The sequence below is a fragment of the Podarcis pityusensis genome (genome assembly GCF_964106645.2).
Source record: "Podarcis pityusensis genome assembly, chromosome: 8".
NCBI classification, from domain to species: Eukaryota; Metazoa; Chordata; class Lepidosauria; order Squamata; family Lacertidae; genus Podarcis; species Podarcis pityusensis.
In genome coordinates, this window is record NC_138033.1 from 9,288,760 (window position 1) to 9,305,648 (window position 16,889).

The following is a 16,889-nucleotide window of genomic DNA, read 5'->3' on the forward strand; positions in this document are numbered from 1 at the left end:
CGAGGGAGCCGGCATACAGCTTCCGGGTCATGTGGCCAGCATGACTAAGCCGCTTCTGGCGAACCAGAGCAGCGCACGGAAATGCCGTTTACCTTCCCGCCAGAGTGGTACCTATTTATCTACTTGCATTTTGACGTGCTTTCAAACTGCTAGGTTGGCAGGAGCAGGGACCGAGCAACGGGAGCTCACCCTGTCGTGAGGATTCGAACCCCCGACCTTCTGATCGGCAAGTCCTAGGCTCTGTGGTTTACCCACCCATGTCCCTACTTGAATAAATACATGCAATTAAATAATAAAAACTCACTAACACAATGCGGAGGATTTTTGCCTCAGAGGCACCTGCCTTCTGTTCTCGAGCAGTTTGCTTTGTTTTATGTGGGGAAAACATTCAAAAGCGGCACCCATCCAAACCCCAAACTGGTACAGATCACTCTGCCACCTCAGGCCCTAGAAGGGGACGGACAGATGGCCCCATATTTGAACACCCTGCCCCCTTGCTATCAGTTTTGTTTCCTGGCCTCTGCAATCCCTTTTCGAGGCTCTTTCAGTTCCCTATTCCTGAGAGCTTGTCACACGTCATGAGGGCATCCGGTTGGACATTTGAGAGAAGCAGAAGCTGGCCAGGAAATGGCTCCTAAAAATAAAACCGTTCCCTCGAAGGGCAGGGGCGAAAGTGGCCGAGTGAGGCATCCTTCCTCAAAATAGTTGGGCGAGGGAACTTGGGCTGGCTTCAAGGCTTCCCTTCTTACCTGGATGGTGCAGAACTCAAGAGCGTAGGCCCCACTTGGTCCTGGTTCCCATGTCACTTCCAGGTGGTGGTCACTACGATGCAGAAGGGATAAGGCACTTGGCCGCCCAGGTACCACTAGAAGGAAGATGTAAGAGAGCAGGTGTATGATATACCACAAGAGCTTACTGTGGAGGAAAGTCAAAAAGAGGGTGTTTTACAGCATGACCTTATGCATGTTTACTCAGATGTAAGTCCCACTGTGGTCAGTGGGGCCTACGTACTTGTGATTAGGATACAGGCTCCTTCTCACGGGCTTGTTCATCGTTACTGTGATCCGGAAGTTGCAAGAATACACGGCTTCCTTTTATAAAATACTTTACTGATAACCCTGAGCAACAGCAACTACCAAAACCACAGATTGGACTTTGGCAAACTTAACTGGATTGATCTGTTCCTAGAGGGACGAGGGGGATGAGTTGGGGTTTTGTTTTTGCATCTTCTCTCTCTCTCTCTTTTTGGTAATTGTTATATATTGCAGATCAATAAAACTTTATTTAAAAAAGAATACTCGGGCAACTACACGAAGCACACTTATTGCGACAGCTACCTTTCTAAACGCATGCCAAGGAATCCCTGCTGATGGAAAGCTAGCATCTCAAGGATAAAGGTTTCATCTTAAGTCTTATGCTCAACATGCTCATTTTCTACTTGCAGGGAATTGTGGTGGGGGGATGTGTCAGTAATGATCCAAATCCGCAATCTGAGAGTAGCACGTGCTCCTCCTGTAAACGCAGGGCAACTTGCCAAGTTAAAAAAGGATCTTTGTGTTGTATCTTTGTATTTGAAGTCCGAGTTTTTAAAAATGCAAATTGCATCAGCTGCGGAAGGGGGATACTACTTAACAGGATCAGAGAAGGTGTAGGAGGTGTGTGTGTGGACACCTTCCCTTTCCTCCTCTCCTGTGGTCCTGATGAACATTCCTCCTCTGAAGTAAGTATATTCACTGGGGTTGAATTCTCCCAGATGCCCTCGCTGCCTTGGAGCAATTGATAAGATTTTCTCCCTAAGCAAAAAAACCTAGCTTCGTAAATGGGACTTTCCTCCAGAATTGCAGCAGGGGGAGGAATTTCCCCTCTGTGCCTGCACAGATCCCATTAATTATCACACTCACCAGCTGACAGTGTTTGCATTGTTAAAAACTTCCGTGTTAAATCCAAATATGCATTTAGCTTCACCCTCACAGTGTACCTAAAGCAGTTGTGCTGTGGCCTTGGCAAAGGTCTCCGTTTGCTCTAGGAATGCACCCCACAACCCATCTTCTCACCTGTCACCTTTGCAGTCCGAGATGTGCCCACCCCCTTATCGTTGTGGGCCTCGCATGAGAATGATGCGCTGTGATTCAGACCTGAGAGACGAAAGGAGGCACAAAAGTAGATATATTTAGTCATTATCCACAGCAGCCTTGTTTTAAAACGCAATGATTATTAGCATATCTGTTCCGGTTTTAGGTCTAAGGCGATTTTACGTTCCTAAGCCCATGAATCTTCGCAGTGTTTTTGTGAAGTAATTTGCGCTCCCAGCTTACAGAGCGCTGCATGTTCATTATTTATAACCTAGGTCGCCAGGTGAATTTAAGACTGAGCGGAGACTTAAATCTCTCTCTCCCAGGCCCAAGTCTCACCTTCTACTGCACAAGGCAGTACTCAGGACCTCTCAGTTTTTGCCTTGCAAATCCAGCATCCCTGTAAAGTAGCTAATCTTCCCATTTTACAGATCTGGAAAGGAGACTGAGTCGTTAACCAGATAAATTATAGGGGAACAGGAAGAGTAAGCCCATGCTCAAACTATGGAGGGAGTGAGAGGTGTTAGTACCATTTGTGTGTTGAGGTCCCTTAATAAAATCCACCAAGGCAGGACCTCCTCTCCTGTTATTTGAGCTCCAGAATAAACTCATATATTCCACACCTAGCATGACATTCTGGGTACTTCTCAAGAGCACACTGTGGACTTCTCAAGAGTAATGTACAACAGCACCTCAAACTCACCCCCTCCCCGCTCTCTCCAGTTTCAAATTACAGGCAAAGAAAAATCAGGGAAATGAGATTGGGGGCTATTCTGGGCTGTTATTACAGATTTCCAGCATGAAACATCAACCCCCCCCCAAAAAAAACCCTGCAACGCTTTTATTATTAATAATAATTTATCAAAAGAATAAAATACTCCATTGCCCAAAGTCCCCACGCACAAAGCAAACATTATTATTCAGAATAATTATTTAATCTCGGGCGAATAAAATGTCACCTTACTTACATTGAAATTAGCACCTCTGCTAATTAAACTGACTTGCATATGGTGCTTGGGTTTATGTGGCTTTTACACGTGTGTTTCATTTGTAAGGGACGCAGGTGGCGCTGTTAAACCACAGAGCCTAGGGCTTGCCAATCAGAAGGTCGGCGGTTCGAATCCCCGCAATGGGGTGAGCTCCTGTTGCTTGGTCCCTGCTCCTGCCAACCTAGCAGTTCAAAAGCACGTCAAAGTGCAAGTAGATAAATAGATACCGCTCCGGCAGGAAGGTAAATGGCATTTCTGTGCACTGCTCTGGTTCGCCAGAAGCGGCTTAGTCATGCTGGCCACATGACCCGGAAGCTGTACGCCGGCTCCCTTGGCCAATAAAGCGAGATGAGCACCGCAACCCCAGAGTCGGTCACGACTGGACCTAATGGTCAGGAGACCCTTTACCTTTACCTTCATTTGTAAGGTGCTCTGAGCATCTCCTTTACGGAAGATAAAAGCAGGGTGTGCTTTTTTAAGAGTAAATAATATTAAATAACAACATTCAGGAAGTCCCAGGTTCAGTCAGGGAGGGCTAGGAGAGAGAGAGATCCTCATCTAAAATCCTGGGGCGCTGCTGATAGTCCAGCTATTCTTCAACCTTGGGACCAAGGGGTGAGTTGTTCCTCAACATCTGGTGACCCAAGGTTGAGGAGCAGAGAGCTAGACAAGGCTGAGCTAGATGGACTGTGGTCTGGCTTCCTGTGTCCTCCTGGGAACTGAACGGCCTCCAGTTCCATGATGGAAGAAAAGGCAGGGCATAGACGTTAGCAAACAAACGGACGTAAGAAAACAAAAGCCAGACTTTTGTCCTCCTCCAGCCAACCAGGTCCCTTCCTGCCACCCTCCCCTCTGCCCCTGAGAAACAACATCTGGGGACCAGTCCTCTGTCCCAGCTGGTATGTCCTGTTCCTTCCGCCCACCCGTCTGTGGTTTGGGTTTCCTCATGTCTGGTTCCAAGCTCCAAGCCTTGGCCCCGTTTCTGTGCTTTGGATGGTCTCTCGAGCCAGGACTCCTGGGTTCGTTTATCCTGATTAGGGAAAAGGGTGGCTGGAGCAAGCGCTACTGCAAGAAACAGGGGCTGGCTTCAGTTGCCATCAGGACGGCCACAGGGAGCCCTCCGGATAAAGGTCTGCTTGATCCAGTTCTGGTTTAAAGATTAAAAAAGGATAAGAACTGAGAGGCAGCAGGGATAAGAACTGAGAGGAGCTTCCCTTCAACAGCCCAGGGGCAGCAGATTAAGCTGGCACACACAGGTCACCCGATTACAGTGGGTTGGTGAAATATACTCAGAGTCGGGAGTGGATTTCATGCTCTTTATTCAGCTCGTAGTGGTGAGGAGGAATGGAAGTTCCCCCAGAATGTCTGCTTTATATACATTATTTACACGGTGGGCCCCACGTGATTGGCTAATTCCGGGATTCTCCTGTAGGCCAATCCGGTTGTGGATTCCCTTCCACCTGGAGCTGGATTGGGTGGCTCCAGTAGACCAATCAGACTGCTGCATTCTGGATCCTATTGTTCTAGGACCAATCAGACTGCTGCATTCTGAATCCTATTGTTCTAGGACCAATCAGACTGCTGCCTTGCGGGTCCTATTCAACTCAGTACATAACAGTTGGGCTGAGGAAAACCTTCCATTGGAGAAAGGTTTTCTCTCCCTGCAATGGAATGGTTTCCTCCTCCCCATCCATCTGCACGTGTCGTAGAGGGAAGTGAGGGTAAGGTGAGCTACTTGGAAAGGTGGCCCATCTAGGAGCAAAACTCCGGTCCTAAACATCCGCTGCCTTGTGGGATATCTTTGGGAGAAGAAAAAGTCTATGGAGTAAACCCTACACAAATGTGGAGTGGAGTCCCTAAGGCGGTTGGATGGTGTCTTATATGCCTCCTTTTGGCAGCTCCTGCAGCCCAGCTGGTGCCAAACATCTTGTTCTGTTTTCCTTTGGACCACATCAGTGAGGCCGAGAAAGGGGGTCTTGTCGTTGGGGAGGCCCAGGACCTCCATGCGCACTGCCCGGGATTGCGCCCCTGGGAGGCCACTTTGGTACTGCTAACGCAGTGGTTTGGCTTCACACCCACCTGTCTCTCGAGACAGACAGATGCCAAAACAAATATGTGAATGAGGTCAGTATCTATGCACATGCTAACTGTGTTTAATTGGCCTTCACAGCTTGTTGGCTTCGATTTGCCTTACTATCAAACTCCCTGTAAGCTCCTTTAGAACTAAGCTCCTCTTGTTAGTTTATCGCTGGTTTCGTTTCTTTTTAGACGTTTTAAATCGCTTGTTTTCAACCGCTTTTCTCAATAATTCCACTTGTAAATCCCTTAGAGATTTGTAACAGTAAAAGGCATATAATTTAAAACATAAATGTAAAGAAGCAAGCAAAACCAAACAGTGCACAGGTCTAAAGTAATATTTTGTCCAAAAGTGAAATTATGGTGATACTGCTGCAGTTTTTGGTTGTGTTTAAAGGGCTATAGTCATTCATACATACATTCATTAAGGAAAGATTTGTTTTTTAAAAATCACATTTATCTCCCACTTTCTCCTCCAAGGATCTCATGGTGGCACACATTGGTTCTCTTCCTCCCCATTTTATCCTCACAACCACCCAGCCAGGCTGAGAGGCAGTGACTGGCCCAAGGTCACCCAGTGAGATCGGGGATTTGAATCCCGGTCTCTTGGGTCCTAGTCCAACACTGTCATTTTCAGAGGAGCTGGGGAAGTGCTCAGTCTTTAAAGCAAGGATCTCTCACCACCCTTTTTGGGCCTGGGATCCCATTTGGGAATCTTTTTTTTTTTTAATGCTTTTTATTGAGTTTTTCACAAACAAAAATAAAACAAAATAAAGCAATCTTTTACAGTCATCATTTTATGTCATCTTATTTACACTGCATATATTCACGCCCAGACTTCCTTCCTTCCCGCTTTGGTTTTCTTAATATATATCTTCTATTGTAGATTCTTATTCGCCTTCTATACACATCACAGGATTTATGTTAACCCTGCTATAGTTTTTAAACTTCTACAGTTAGTTCTTATATATGCCACAAATTTACCTCACTCTTTTTCAAACTTTGTCCCTTTTTGGTCTCGAATTCTGTAAGTCATTTTAGCTAATTCTGTATACTCAAAAAGTTTGGCCTACCATTCCATTATCGTTGGGGTCTCCTGTAATTTCCATTTTTGCGCCACAAGTATTCTAGCTGCTGCAGTAGCATATTGGAATAATTTATGGTCCTCCTTTTTTACTTCCTCCCCTATAATCCCTAATAATAAAGCTTCCGGTTTTTTCGGGAATGTATACTTAAAAAGTTTCTTCAGTTCATTATATATTAAATCCCAGAACTTTTTCATCCTTTCACACTCCCACCACATGTGATAGAGATCCCCATCTTTTGCAAAAGCAAAAGATCCCATTTGGGAATCTAAGTAACTTTGGTAAGAAACCACAAAACAACAATTTCACAGAAGAAAAACTGGCAATGCTCCCTCTGTAAAGAAAGCAGCCAATGTACCTACACATACACACACAGCAGGAGTGCCAGCTTAGCCTCACAACTGTGGGTGCTCAGCGCTGTGGGTGCCATACTGTGTGCCCAGCCCCTTCATGGATAATTTTGTGGGTGCTTGGGCACCCAGGGCCCCAGAGAGCTGGCACCTATCTCTCGCTCCCTCTCTCCCCACCCCACCCCCTCTCACACACAAATAAATAAATAAATAAAACACAGGACAGGCATAAAAAGCAGGCAACCCACAACTAAATAAGAAAAAACCCAAAACAAATTCCAAGCTATTTTTTAAAAAATGGAAGGAGTGAGAAACCTTGGTAGGTGCCAAGTAAGGGCAATGCCTGAGAGTGACGTAGTTTCCATGGGAACCATATTGGGGACCCTGGCTCTAAAGATTTTTTTAAAATATATGTATGTGTGTGTTTCTTTCAAAGCACATAAAGGCACAAGCATGACGCAAGGAGGAGGAGTTTGCCACTAGCGATGACACAGTCACTAGCCAATAGGTTCCTCTGCCTCTTTTGCAACAGCATTCCATGCCGCAAGCTCCGTCACAGCAGTGGAGTGTGTGCGTCCCATTGCATTTTTGTGAAGTACTATGGCGAGCGAACATGATGTACGCACACAGACCCCACCGAGGATGAAATCAGCTGGCTGAATGAAAGCTTTCAGATCCCTGACGGCAACCAAGAGTCACTGCACTTTGAACACACCATTGTTACTGGGATTTGGCGAAGGGCCCAGATTTAACCCTCTCTCCCACGCAACAACAGGTGCTATTTTCTGACCACGCCATTCCTGTAAGGACTGAGTCAGCCGGTGGGCACCCGGAAGCTGTCACCTGGACCAACTGATGGCATTTAAGGGGGGAGGGAAGATGTAAAAATCCAATGCCGGCAGAACACCTGCTTGGCGGTCCTGACATCGCTGTGGAGAGGCAAAGGCTAAGGGCCAAGTACCGCAGACAAGAGGCAAAGAGAGCGCGGGCGAACAACGGCCAGCCCCCTCACGGTGGTTGCTGCTGCTCTCCGACCACATCATTCCTGCAAGGGCTGAGTCAGCCAGTGGGCAACTGCATAAACAGATGGCGTTGGCAGGAAAGGAGCAGCCAGGGAGATCTGCACGGAAGCACCCACTTCGTTCCACATTAATGCAAAGGCTCACAGGCGAGAAGCTCTGTGGAGTTCACAGAGGCAACCAGGAATCAGAGAACAAGCTTGCCCCTTGTTGGAGGGGATCCTGAATGCCTTGGATCCCGAACGCCTTGGAACTTGGACGTTTTGGCTCCCGAATGCCACAAACCCGGAAGTGATTGTTCCGGTTTGTGAACGTTCTTTTGGAATCCGAAAGTCCAACGGGGTTTCCGTGGCTTCCGATTGGCTGCAGGATCTTCCTGCAGCCAATCAGAAGGTGCAATTTGGTTTTCGAACGTTTTGGAAGTCGAAAGGACTTCCTGAACGGATTCCATTTGACTTCCAAGGTTGTACGACTGTACCTAGGTTCCCTTACCAGAGGCCACTAATAACCAGGTAACGAATCAAATGCATTTATTCATACGCACAAGGTAGCAACCCCGATGCAGAAGTCACTATGAAGGATGCAAATATAGAATCATAGAGTTGTAGTGTTGGAAGGGACCCCAAGGGTCATCTAGTCCAACCCCCTGCAATGCAGGAATCTCAGCTAAAGCATCCCTGACAGATGGCCACCCAACCTCTGCTTAAAAACCTCCAAGGAAGGAGAGACCATAAACTTCCACTATTGAACAGCTCTTCCCGTCAGAAAGCTATTTCTGATGTTTAGTTGGAATCTCCTTTCTTGTAACTTGAAGCTGTTGTTTGGGGACTACCCTCTGGAGAGAGAGAAAACAAGCTTGCTCCATCGTCTGTGTGAAAACCCTTTAGCTAGTGGAAGACGGCTATTCTAGCTCCTCTCAGTCTCCTCTTCTCCAGGCTAAACACACCCAACTCCCTCGACTGTTCCTCATAAGGCTTGGTTTCTAGACCCTCGATCATCTCGGTTGCCCTCCTCTGCACATATTCTAGTTTATCAATAGCCTTCTTAAATTACTGTATTTTTCGCTCTATAAGACGCACCAGACCACAATACACACCTAGTTTTTGGAGGAGGAAAACAAGAAAAAAAATATTCTGAATCTCAGAAGCCAGAACAGCAAGAGGGAACGCTGTGCAGTGAAAGCAGCAATCGCTCTTGCTGTTCTGGCTTCTGTGATAGCTGCGCAGCCTGCATTCGCTCCATAAGACGCATACACATTTCCCCTTACTTTTTAGGAGGGAAAAAGTGAGTCTTATAGAGCAAAAAATACGGTAGCGGTTCACAGCTTTGGACAATTAGCGTGCAATCAGTCCCTTTTGTCGTTATCCCATTTGACATCATAAGGCACAAGTGCTTAATCCGTCATTCTCTCCGAAGCTTCTGCAGCATAATTTGCCGCATCCTCCCGTCTCCTAGGAGGAGCGCAGAGAGAAGAAACGCCACGGTGAATCTGCAGCAGCACAACCGGACGCCTTCATCTCCCCCGGCTGCAACCAAACACGTCTCTCCTTCTTCGGTCTCTACGGTCACAGCAGGGGCTACAGCCTTCCAGCAGTTCGACTTCACCCCCCAAAATTCTCTCTTCCATGGTCTCCCGCCTAAGTGCTTAATCTGCAATTGTCTCTGAAACTCCTACAGCAAGATTTGCTGCATCCTCCATCTCCGGATGTCTCCAAAAGCTTTCTTATCTGCAACATAGCTCGCTCACTCCCTTTCTAGCACGTCACATTTGGCCTTGTTTTATTTCCACCCAGCAGTTTCTCTTCAAGACAATTTAACTAAATGATTTAACTATTTCGGTCTCTTCGCTGCCGTAAGAAGGGTCTGGTGAGGACACCCTTCCCTTGAGCTTGGTGCCCTCTGCAGTTGGTTATTTCTTTATTTATTGCATTTACCGTATATCCTACTTTTTCCTCCTCCAAGGAGCTCAACCACAGTGTACATGGTTGTCTCCCTGCTCTCCTTTTTTAATCGCTACAACAACCTAGCGAGGTGCGTTGGGCTGAGAGGCAGTGACTGGCCCAAGGACACTCAAAGTGAGTTTCATGGCTCTCTCGTCTTCTTATTCTTTGGCGATTCTTCATGGCCAAGTAAGATTGTCTTCCATGAACATGGTTTTAACAGTGAGTCCATGTGACTGTGGAGGCCAATTCTGGATCCACACATCCTTCCAACTGGGACATGGGTCCCAACTGGAATTGATCACAGTGAGGGTTTGCCAAGCGTGCCTTCCTCTTCGCACGTTTCTCTCTTTCATCCTGAGTTTGAGCGTCTTCAAAATCTATCTGAAGAAGTGTGCATGCACACGAAAGCTTATACAGTGGTACCTCTGGTTATGTACTTAATTTGTTCCAGAGGTCCGTTCTTAATCTGAAACTGTTCTTAACCTGAAGCACCACTTTAGCTAATGGGGCCTCCCGCTGCTGCTGCGCCGGCGCCGTGCGATTTCTGTTCTCATCCTGAAGCAAAATTCTTAACCTGAGGTACTATTTCTGGGTTAGCGGAGTCTGTAACCTGAAGCATATGTAACCTGAAGCGTATGTAACCCGAGGCACCACTGTACCAAGAACAAACTTAGTTGGTCTCTAAGGTGCTACTGGACAATTTTTAAAATTTTTAAAATATATTTCAAAATCTATGACGCCTTTGGTGAAGGCTGTTCTTCAATTGGAGCGCTCGCAGGCCAGTGTTTCCCTGTTGTCAATGTTTATACTACTTTTTTTTTTTTTTTTAAGATTTGCCTTGAGAGACTCTTTAAACCTCTTTTGTTGACCACCAGCATTACGCTTACCATTTTAAAGTTCGGAATGGAGTAGTTGCTTTGGAAGAGGATAATCAGGCATCCCATGGCTGAGCAAGGATTTGAACCCTGGTACTTGGGGCCGAGGGATGCAGGTGGCGCTGTGGGATCAGAAGGTTGGTGGTTCGAATCCCCGCGACGGGGTGCGCTCCCGTTGCTCTGTCCCTGCTCCTGCCAACCTAGCAATTCAAAAGCACGTCCATGCGCTGCTCTGGTTCGCCAGAAGTGGCTTAGTCATGCTGGCCACATGACCCAGAAGCTGTACGCCGGCTCCCTCAGCCAATAAAGCAAGATGAGCACCGCAACCCCAGAGTCGGCCACAACTGGACCTAATGGTCAGGGGTCCCTTTACCTTTTACTTGGGGCTGAGGCAACCTTCTGGTGTTTTAAGCCACTAATGAATCCATAGCCCAGGAATTTTTCAAGAAAAGCATGTAGGAGGGCTCTTTATTGTCTGTCCCCAGCACCTGTTATACAGAGGGATGCCATCCCTGTGCATGGGACAACAGATCTAGCCGTTGTGGCAATTACTTCCTCTGAGCTTTCGGATTTTCTGGTTTCCAGCCAGGCTCTTCCCGGCCTGCCCACAGCCCACCTGCCTCCGAGGTCCTCCTTGCATGCCAGACAAGGACATGAAACAGCATGCACACTGTACTTGCAAACGTGGGTGGAAAGAGATGCTTCTTCTTTCTCTCTCTCTCTCTCTCATAGTCCTTTGCAGGTGGACCCATAGGATTGATGTGGCAGCGTTGAAGCAAGAGGACCGCACTCTTTTGGAGAAGTGCATTGTGCGGTTTTGTTCTTGCACATGGCATGTGCCTCCCTCTTGCCTTGTGACCTCCACTTTTATAGTTCTTGGGCATCCTTTTATTGCAGTAGCTTCCTTCTGCAGAGAGACCACAGACATCATTCTGGAGATACTATTGACAAATTGCATGCTGAGTAAGGAAGCGAGCAGGAAAGACAGGCTTAGGCTACTCCCCAGACAACATTAGCGCAACTGCCCAATATGTTTGGATGTGTACTGTTACAAAAGCTGGGTTCCGCTGCCTCCTCTCTCTGCCGAATGGTGGCAAGAGCCCAGGGACTCCAGGCATTCACCCACGGCCTGTGTTCCTTTGGAGAATTGAGACATGGCGGAGACTGTTGTAGCTTTGAGAAATATGGTTTATTCACACCTTCAGTCTGCATGGAGGGAGTCCAAAACTTACAGGATGATCCTTTCAAGAGGGGCTTGTCCCTCACAGGACTGCAGCCATGCAGTCCAAGGCATCTCTCCCAGCCAGCCTGCAGCCAGCCTGCCCAAGATGGACCCCAGTCTTCCTTCTTCTTTTCAGAGCACCTTGCTCAAAATCTCTCTTCTCCTGTCACTTCAAATACACACCCCATCACCTTGGCAACATCCATCTTCCCAGGCCCAAGGATTCCTCTCACATGGCCCATCAGAGAGCCAGTGTGGTGTAGTAGTTAAGAGCGGTAGACTCGTAATCTGTTGAACTGGGTTCGCATCTCTGCTCCTCCACATGCAGCTGCTGGGTGATCTTGGGCTAGTCACACTCTTTGAAATCTCTCAGCCTCAGTCACCTCACAGAGTGTTCGTTGTGAGGGAGGAAGGGAAAGGAGAATGTTAGCCGCTTTGAGACTCCTTAGGGTAGTGATAAAGAGGGATATCAAATCCAAAATCTTCTTCATCACCATCAGCAGCAGCACCTTTTGTCGTGTTAACAGATTTGCTCTTCGCTAGGCCAGCCAGACTGGTTTACATAAAAGATGCTCTGGTTTCAAAACATGACCAGGAAAGCTGTCTGTGGACAAACGCCCGGCTCTCTCAGCCTGAAAGCGAGATGAGCACCACAACCCCATAGTCACCTTTGACTGGACTTAACCGTACAGGGGTTCTTTACCTTACCCTTACCTTTACTTTACCTACATAAAAGATATGTTTCGGTTGCACTGTATCTCTTTTTCCTACAGCTAATCACTAGATTTGTCACGGGATTCCCACTGTATGGTAGATGGAATCCACATTCCCCTTATTAACCTCCTTCGGCAAATAACAGAGGGAATCTCCAGCTTTTAATGGCCTGTTTCCCCTTTTCCTCTGTCCAAACAGCAAAAGCAACACCACAAAACCCAAACTCTCGTGTGAAGCTGGTGCACAACTACTTCTTTAACCCTGAGATTATGCAGGCCGCTTCTATTTCTGACCAACATTTCTTGAACAAATGTGATAATGCGCAGCCTTCCTACATTTCAGAAACCCTCCCTTCCTCTCTGGAATCAGAGGAAGACGATCCCCTGCCTATCAAGAATGCAATTTATCACCAACTGCAACAATGGGGAATAGCCTGTAGCAGGGAAATGTGCGGTTCACTAGCATTTCCCCAAAGGCTTGGGGAAGAATGCACAGAGGTAGTCACCGTGGCACCTTCCAGATTCTGGTGGACTCCAACTCCCATCATTCCCAGCCAGCATGACCAATGATCGGAGCAGTTGTGGTTGCATCTGGAAGGCCACAGATTCTATATCTCTGCTTAGTTAAGATTCCTGCATTGCAGGGGTTGGGCTAGATGACCCTTAGAATCCCTTCCGACTCTAAAATTCAATGATTCTCACGCCATTTCACTTCCCAGAGGGGTCTGCACTGAGTCTCTTTTCCTCCCTCTCATCTGCCCACGTTTCAAATGGCAATATCGTCCGTCTGTCTGTCCTGGCAGGGTATGACCCAAATACCACCAAGTGCTGGGCAGTACAAGAACCCTCAAGCGAGCCATTCTGCACAATCAAAGAGCACATTTCCGACGCTCTTGTGTTCAGGTGGGCCTACCACATGGTCAGAAATAACCCTGGCCTTGTGCCTTTAACATCACTTTCGTTCCACACCGAAGAGATAAAAGCAGCATCTGCTTAAATGCTCCTCTACCCTGGGCTGTCCGCAAATGCATCTTTCGTTTCACGGACAGGCACTCACCTCTGACATGCGTAACCACCCCTGCCTCATCCAACTTCCTCCATTCCCCGGGTCACACTCCCTTTGCCTGCACATTTCTCAACCTTTTGCATCACTCTCCTCTCTTTTGCACGCACCAACTTATGGCAAACCTCCTCTACAAGAACATCCCTCATTGCCACATGAAAGGTCACCCAACCACCCAGATTTGGGAAGGATGCACCGTCTGGTGGACGCATGTCCCTTTGGTGAGGACAGGACTTCCGGGAAGAAAGAAATAATCTACACAGCGTTATCACAAGCGAGGGAAGAAAAGAGCTGCAATATGGGCGCAGGACATTGGGCATAACATTATGTTTGAGGACTGGGAAAGGTTGTGGAGTACTGGATTGAAATTTACTGCATGTAACGCTTTGAAAGAAAATGTAATGAAAATGATATATAGATGGTATATGACCCCAGTCAAACTTGCAAAAATTTACCACCTGACTGACAATAAGTGTTGGAAATGTAAAGAGTGTGAAGGAACATTCTTCCACCTCTGGTGGACTTGCCCTAAAGTGAAGGCGTTCTGGGAAATGATTTATAATGAACTGAAAAAGGTATTTAAATATACCTTCACTAAGAAACCAGAGGCCTTTCTTTTGGGTATTGTCGGCCAAGGGGTGGTAAAGAAGGACCAGACATTTTTTATGTATGCAACAACAGCAGCAAGGATACTACTCGCAAAGCATTGGAAAGCTCAAGATCTACCCACACTGGAAGAATGGCAGATGCAACTGATAGACTACATGGAACTGGCCGAGATGACCGGCAGAATTCGAGACCTGGGAGAAGAGAGGACTGAGGAGGATTGGAAGAAATTTAAGAACTATTTACAAAAATATTGCAATTTGAGTGAATGCTAAACAGGACGCTAGATCAATATAACTGAGCACCACTAAACTTAGATGATTTTAAGAAAATAAGTGAGATTGAGAAAATATAACTCTTTTTGAGAAGTAGAAGATTATGAAACATAGAAGGGATATAAGATTGCAAATAAGATAATAAATTGCTGACAAAATGCTATAACGATGAAAGTGGGAGTGGGAGATGTGAGGAAGTCCAAAGAAAATGTGAAATTATGTCAAGATATATGTTACAATGTTTATTATGTGTATTGCTATTGTAAAACCCAATAAATTTCTATAAAAAAAAAAAGAAAAGAAAAGAGCTGCAATATTTCCTTATCGAAATAATTAAGCTCAAAAGGAAAGACAGGTAGAAGTGCGCAGGCTTGCCAAATAAATAAAACGGTGTCTCCCTGCGCTTTCGTTTTCCCATTTGTCCCGCTAAAAATTTAATTGCAGATGGAAGCGGTTGTGTTTCAGACACGACCCAAACGGTGCTACAAGCCAACAGGGACCAATCCGGCCACGTGCTTCCTCACCAGTAAGCGAAAGGCAATCACACCATTGCAAAAAATCGGTCACTAGGCCCACTGGATATTTTTCGTCCATGAGAAATCTCCTCAGAAAGGGCCATTTGCCAGGCTCTTGAATACCAGTGGTCTAAATCAAGAGGTATCAAAGCCTTCATCCTTTTCCAGCTACCTTTCAGTCACTGCCTGGGCCCCACATCTGCCCATTCAGGGCCCCTCATCCAAATGCTCCCCTGGCAGGCTTCCTGCAGCGGCATCCGGATCCTGGCTCGTGACTCAGATGCATGTCACCTCCTGCCCAGAATTCCCCTTCCCTGACTCACTGCGTGCCACGGCTAGGCCAAATGAGCAATAAGAGAAATAAGAGGCACGGCAGGTATGTGGGGCGAGGCAAAACACGCGCAGGGTAGAGGAACACTATTCAAGACACTGGAATGGCTGGTTTTTACCTCAGCTCTGAGGGGAGAGGAGGAAGGGAAGAGCACGACAAAGGGCAGTGTGTGAACATGGGAGGGCAAAAGTTTTTAAGAGAACTGAAAGTGCTTGGAGAGACACAATGCTTCTATCTTCCCACAGGGAGCGGAAACAGGGGGTTTTCGTGCCATTGTTGCCTCTGGTCAAACAGGCCAGAGGGGCAAACCCCCTCCTCTTGTTCTCTTTTCAAAACCCAGCAGAACAATTTTGACCCCAGGTAACCACAACAGGGCAAAAGAAATGTGTGCATAGCTGCTGCTAATCTGTCACCTTCCCCCCCAGATGTTTTGCACGGCCACTAATACCCTCCAGATGTTTCAGGGGAAACGCTTCGCCTGCTGCTGGCTTGGGCCTTGTCCACACAACCTCCTTAAAATGACCGCTCGGCCGCTCCTTTTCTAAATATGGATTGAAGCTGGTGGTGCGTCAGTAAGAGGCAGAGGGAGAGACGTCAAAATGAAGCATTTCAAGCTCTAGGGGGTAGGACTCGAACCCATGGCTTCAAGTTAAAAGGAAGGCGATTCCGACTAAACATCAGGAAGGACTTTCTGGCAGCAAGAGATGTTTGACAGTGGAACGGCTCTCCCTCAGGAGGTTGTGGACTCTCCTTCCTTGGTGGTTTCTAAGCAGAGTTTGGACGGCTGTCTGTCATGGATGCTTTAGCTGAGATTCCTGCATTGCAGGGGGTTGGACTAGATGACCATCGGGTCCCTTCCAACTGTACAAGTCTATGATTCTATGACAGGACAGCCACAGGATAGATATGGATCGTGGAGCAACACCATTTTAAAAACCGGGATGAAAAAAGAAACAAGAAACATGAGCTGCAGATCAGGGTTTTGTTTTGTTATTTGAACCCCAAAGGGAACACAGCAATCCCTCCCTTTTTTCTCTCTTTTATTACAGGAGGCGTTTGGCTGACATCCTTTCAAGAGTCAGGCCCAAGCTAATGCGAAAAAGAGGGGAAAGCCGGCAGCCAGAAGCAAGACGACGGTGGGTGGATTTTCAGGGCAGTGAGTTACAGCTTGGGTGTTACAGAAGCCAGGCATTTATTATTATTATTATTATTATTATTATTATTATTATTATTATTAATACCCCACCCATCTGGCTGGGCTTCATCAGCCACTCTGGGCGGCTTCCAAACAAATATTAAAATACAGTGGTACCTCGGGTTACATACGCTTCAGGTTACAGACTCCGCTAACCCAGAAATAGTGCTTCAGGTTAAGAACTTTGCTTCAGGATGAGAACAGAAATCGTGCTCTGGCGGCACGGCAGCAGCAGGAGGCCCCATTGGCTAAAGTGGTGCTTCAGGTTAAGAACAGTTTCAGGTTAAGTACAGACCTCCGGAACGAATTAAGTGCTTAACCCGAGGTACCACTGTACAGTAATGCATCAAACATTAAAAGCTTCCCTAAACAGGGCTGCCTTCCACCTAGGACCTTCTGCATTCAAAGCATGTGTCCTTCTCTCTGAAACAACCATCAGAGGCCCCCGCAGGAGGGTCTATTGCACCAGCCTCAGGTTCCCAGACCCTTCCAGTCTTGCTCGGTTGTCTTGCGGGTATTTTCCCCAAGCTCTTCCATGCAATAATATGGCAAAGACATGT

At 47.0% G+C, this 16,889-nt stretch overlaps 1 protein-coding gene across 2 annotated transcripts in view; it reads right to left on the reverse strand.

Annotated features, from left to right (window-relative positions):
• The window catches only part of AXL (AXL receptor tyrosine kinase), a 73,198-nt gene that overhangs the window by 29,881 nt on the left and 26,428 nt on the right, over positions 1-16,889 (reverse strand). For both annotated transcript variants that reach the window (XM_081018669.1, XM_081018670.1), the window contains 2 exons: positions 2,055-2,135; positions 750-865 (listed from right to left, as the gene is read on the reverse strand). In XM_081018669.1, coding sequence (XP_080874795.1) covers positions 750-865; positions 2,055-2,135 — 197 coding nt within the window. The remainder of the gene's footprint in view (positions 1-749; positions 866-2,054; positions 2,136-16,889) is intronic.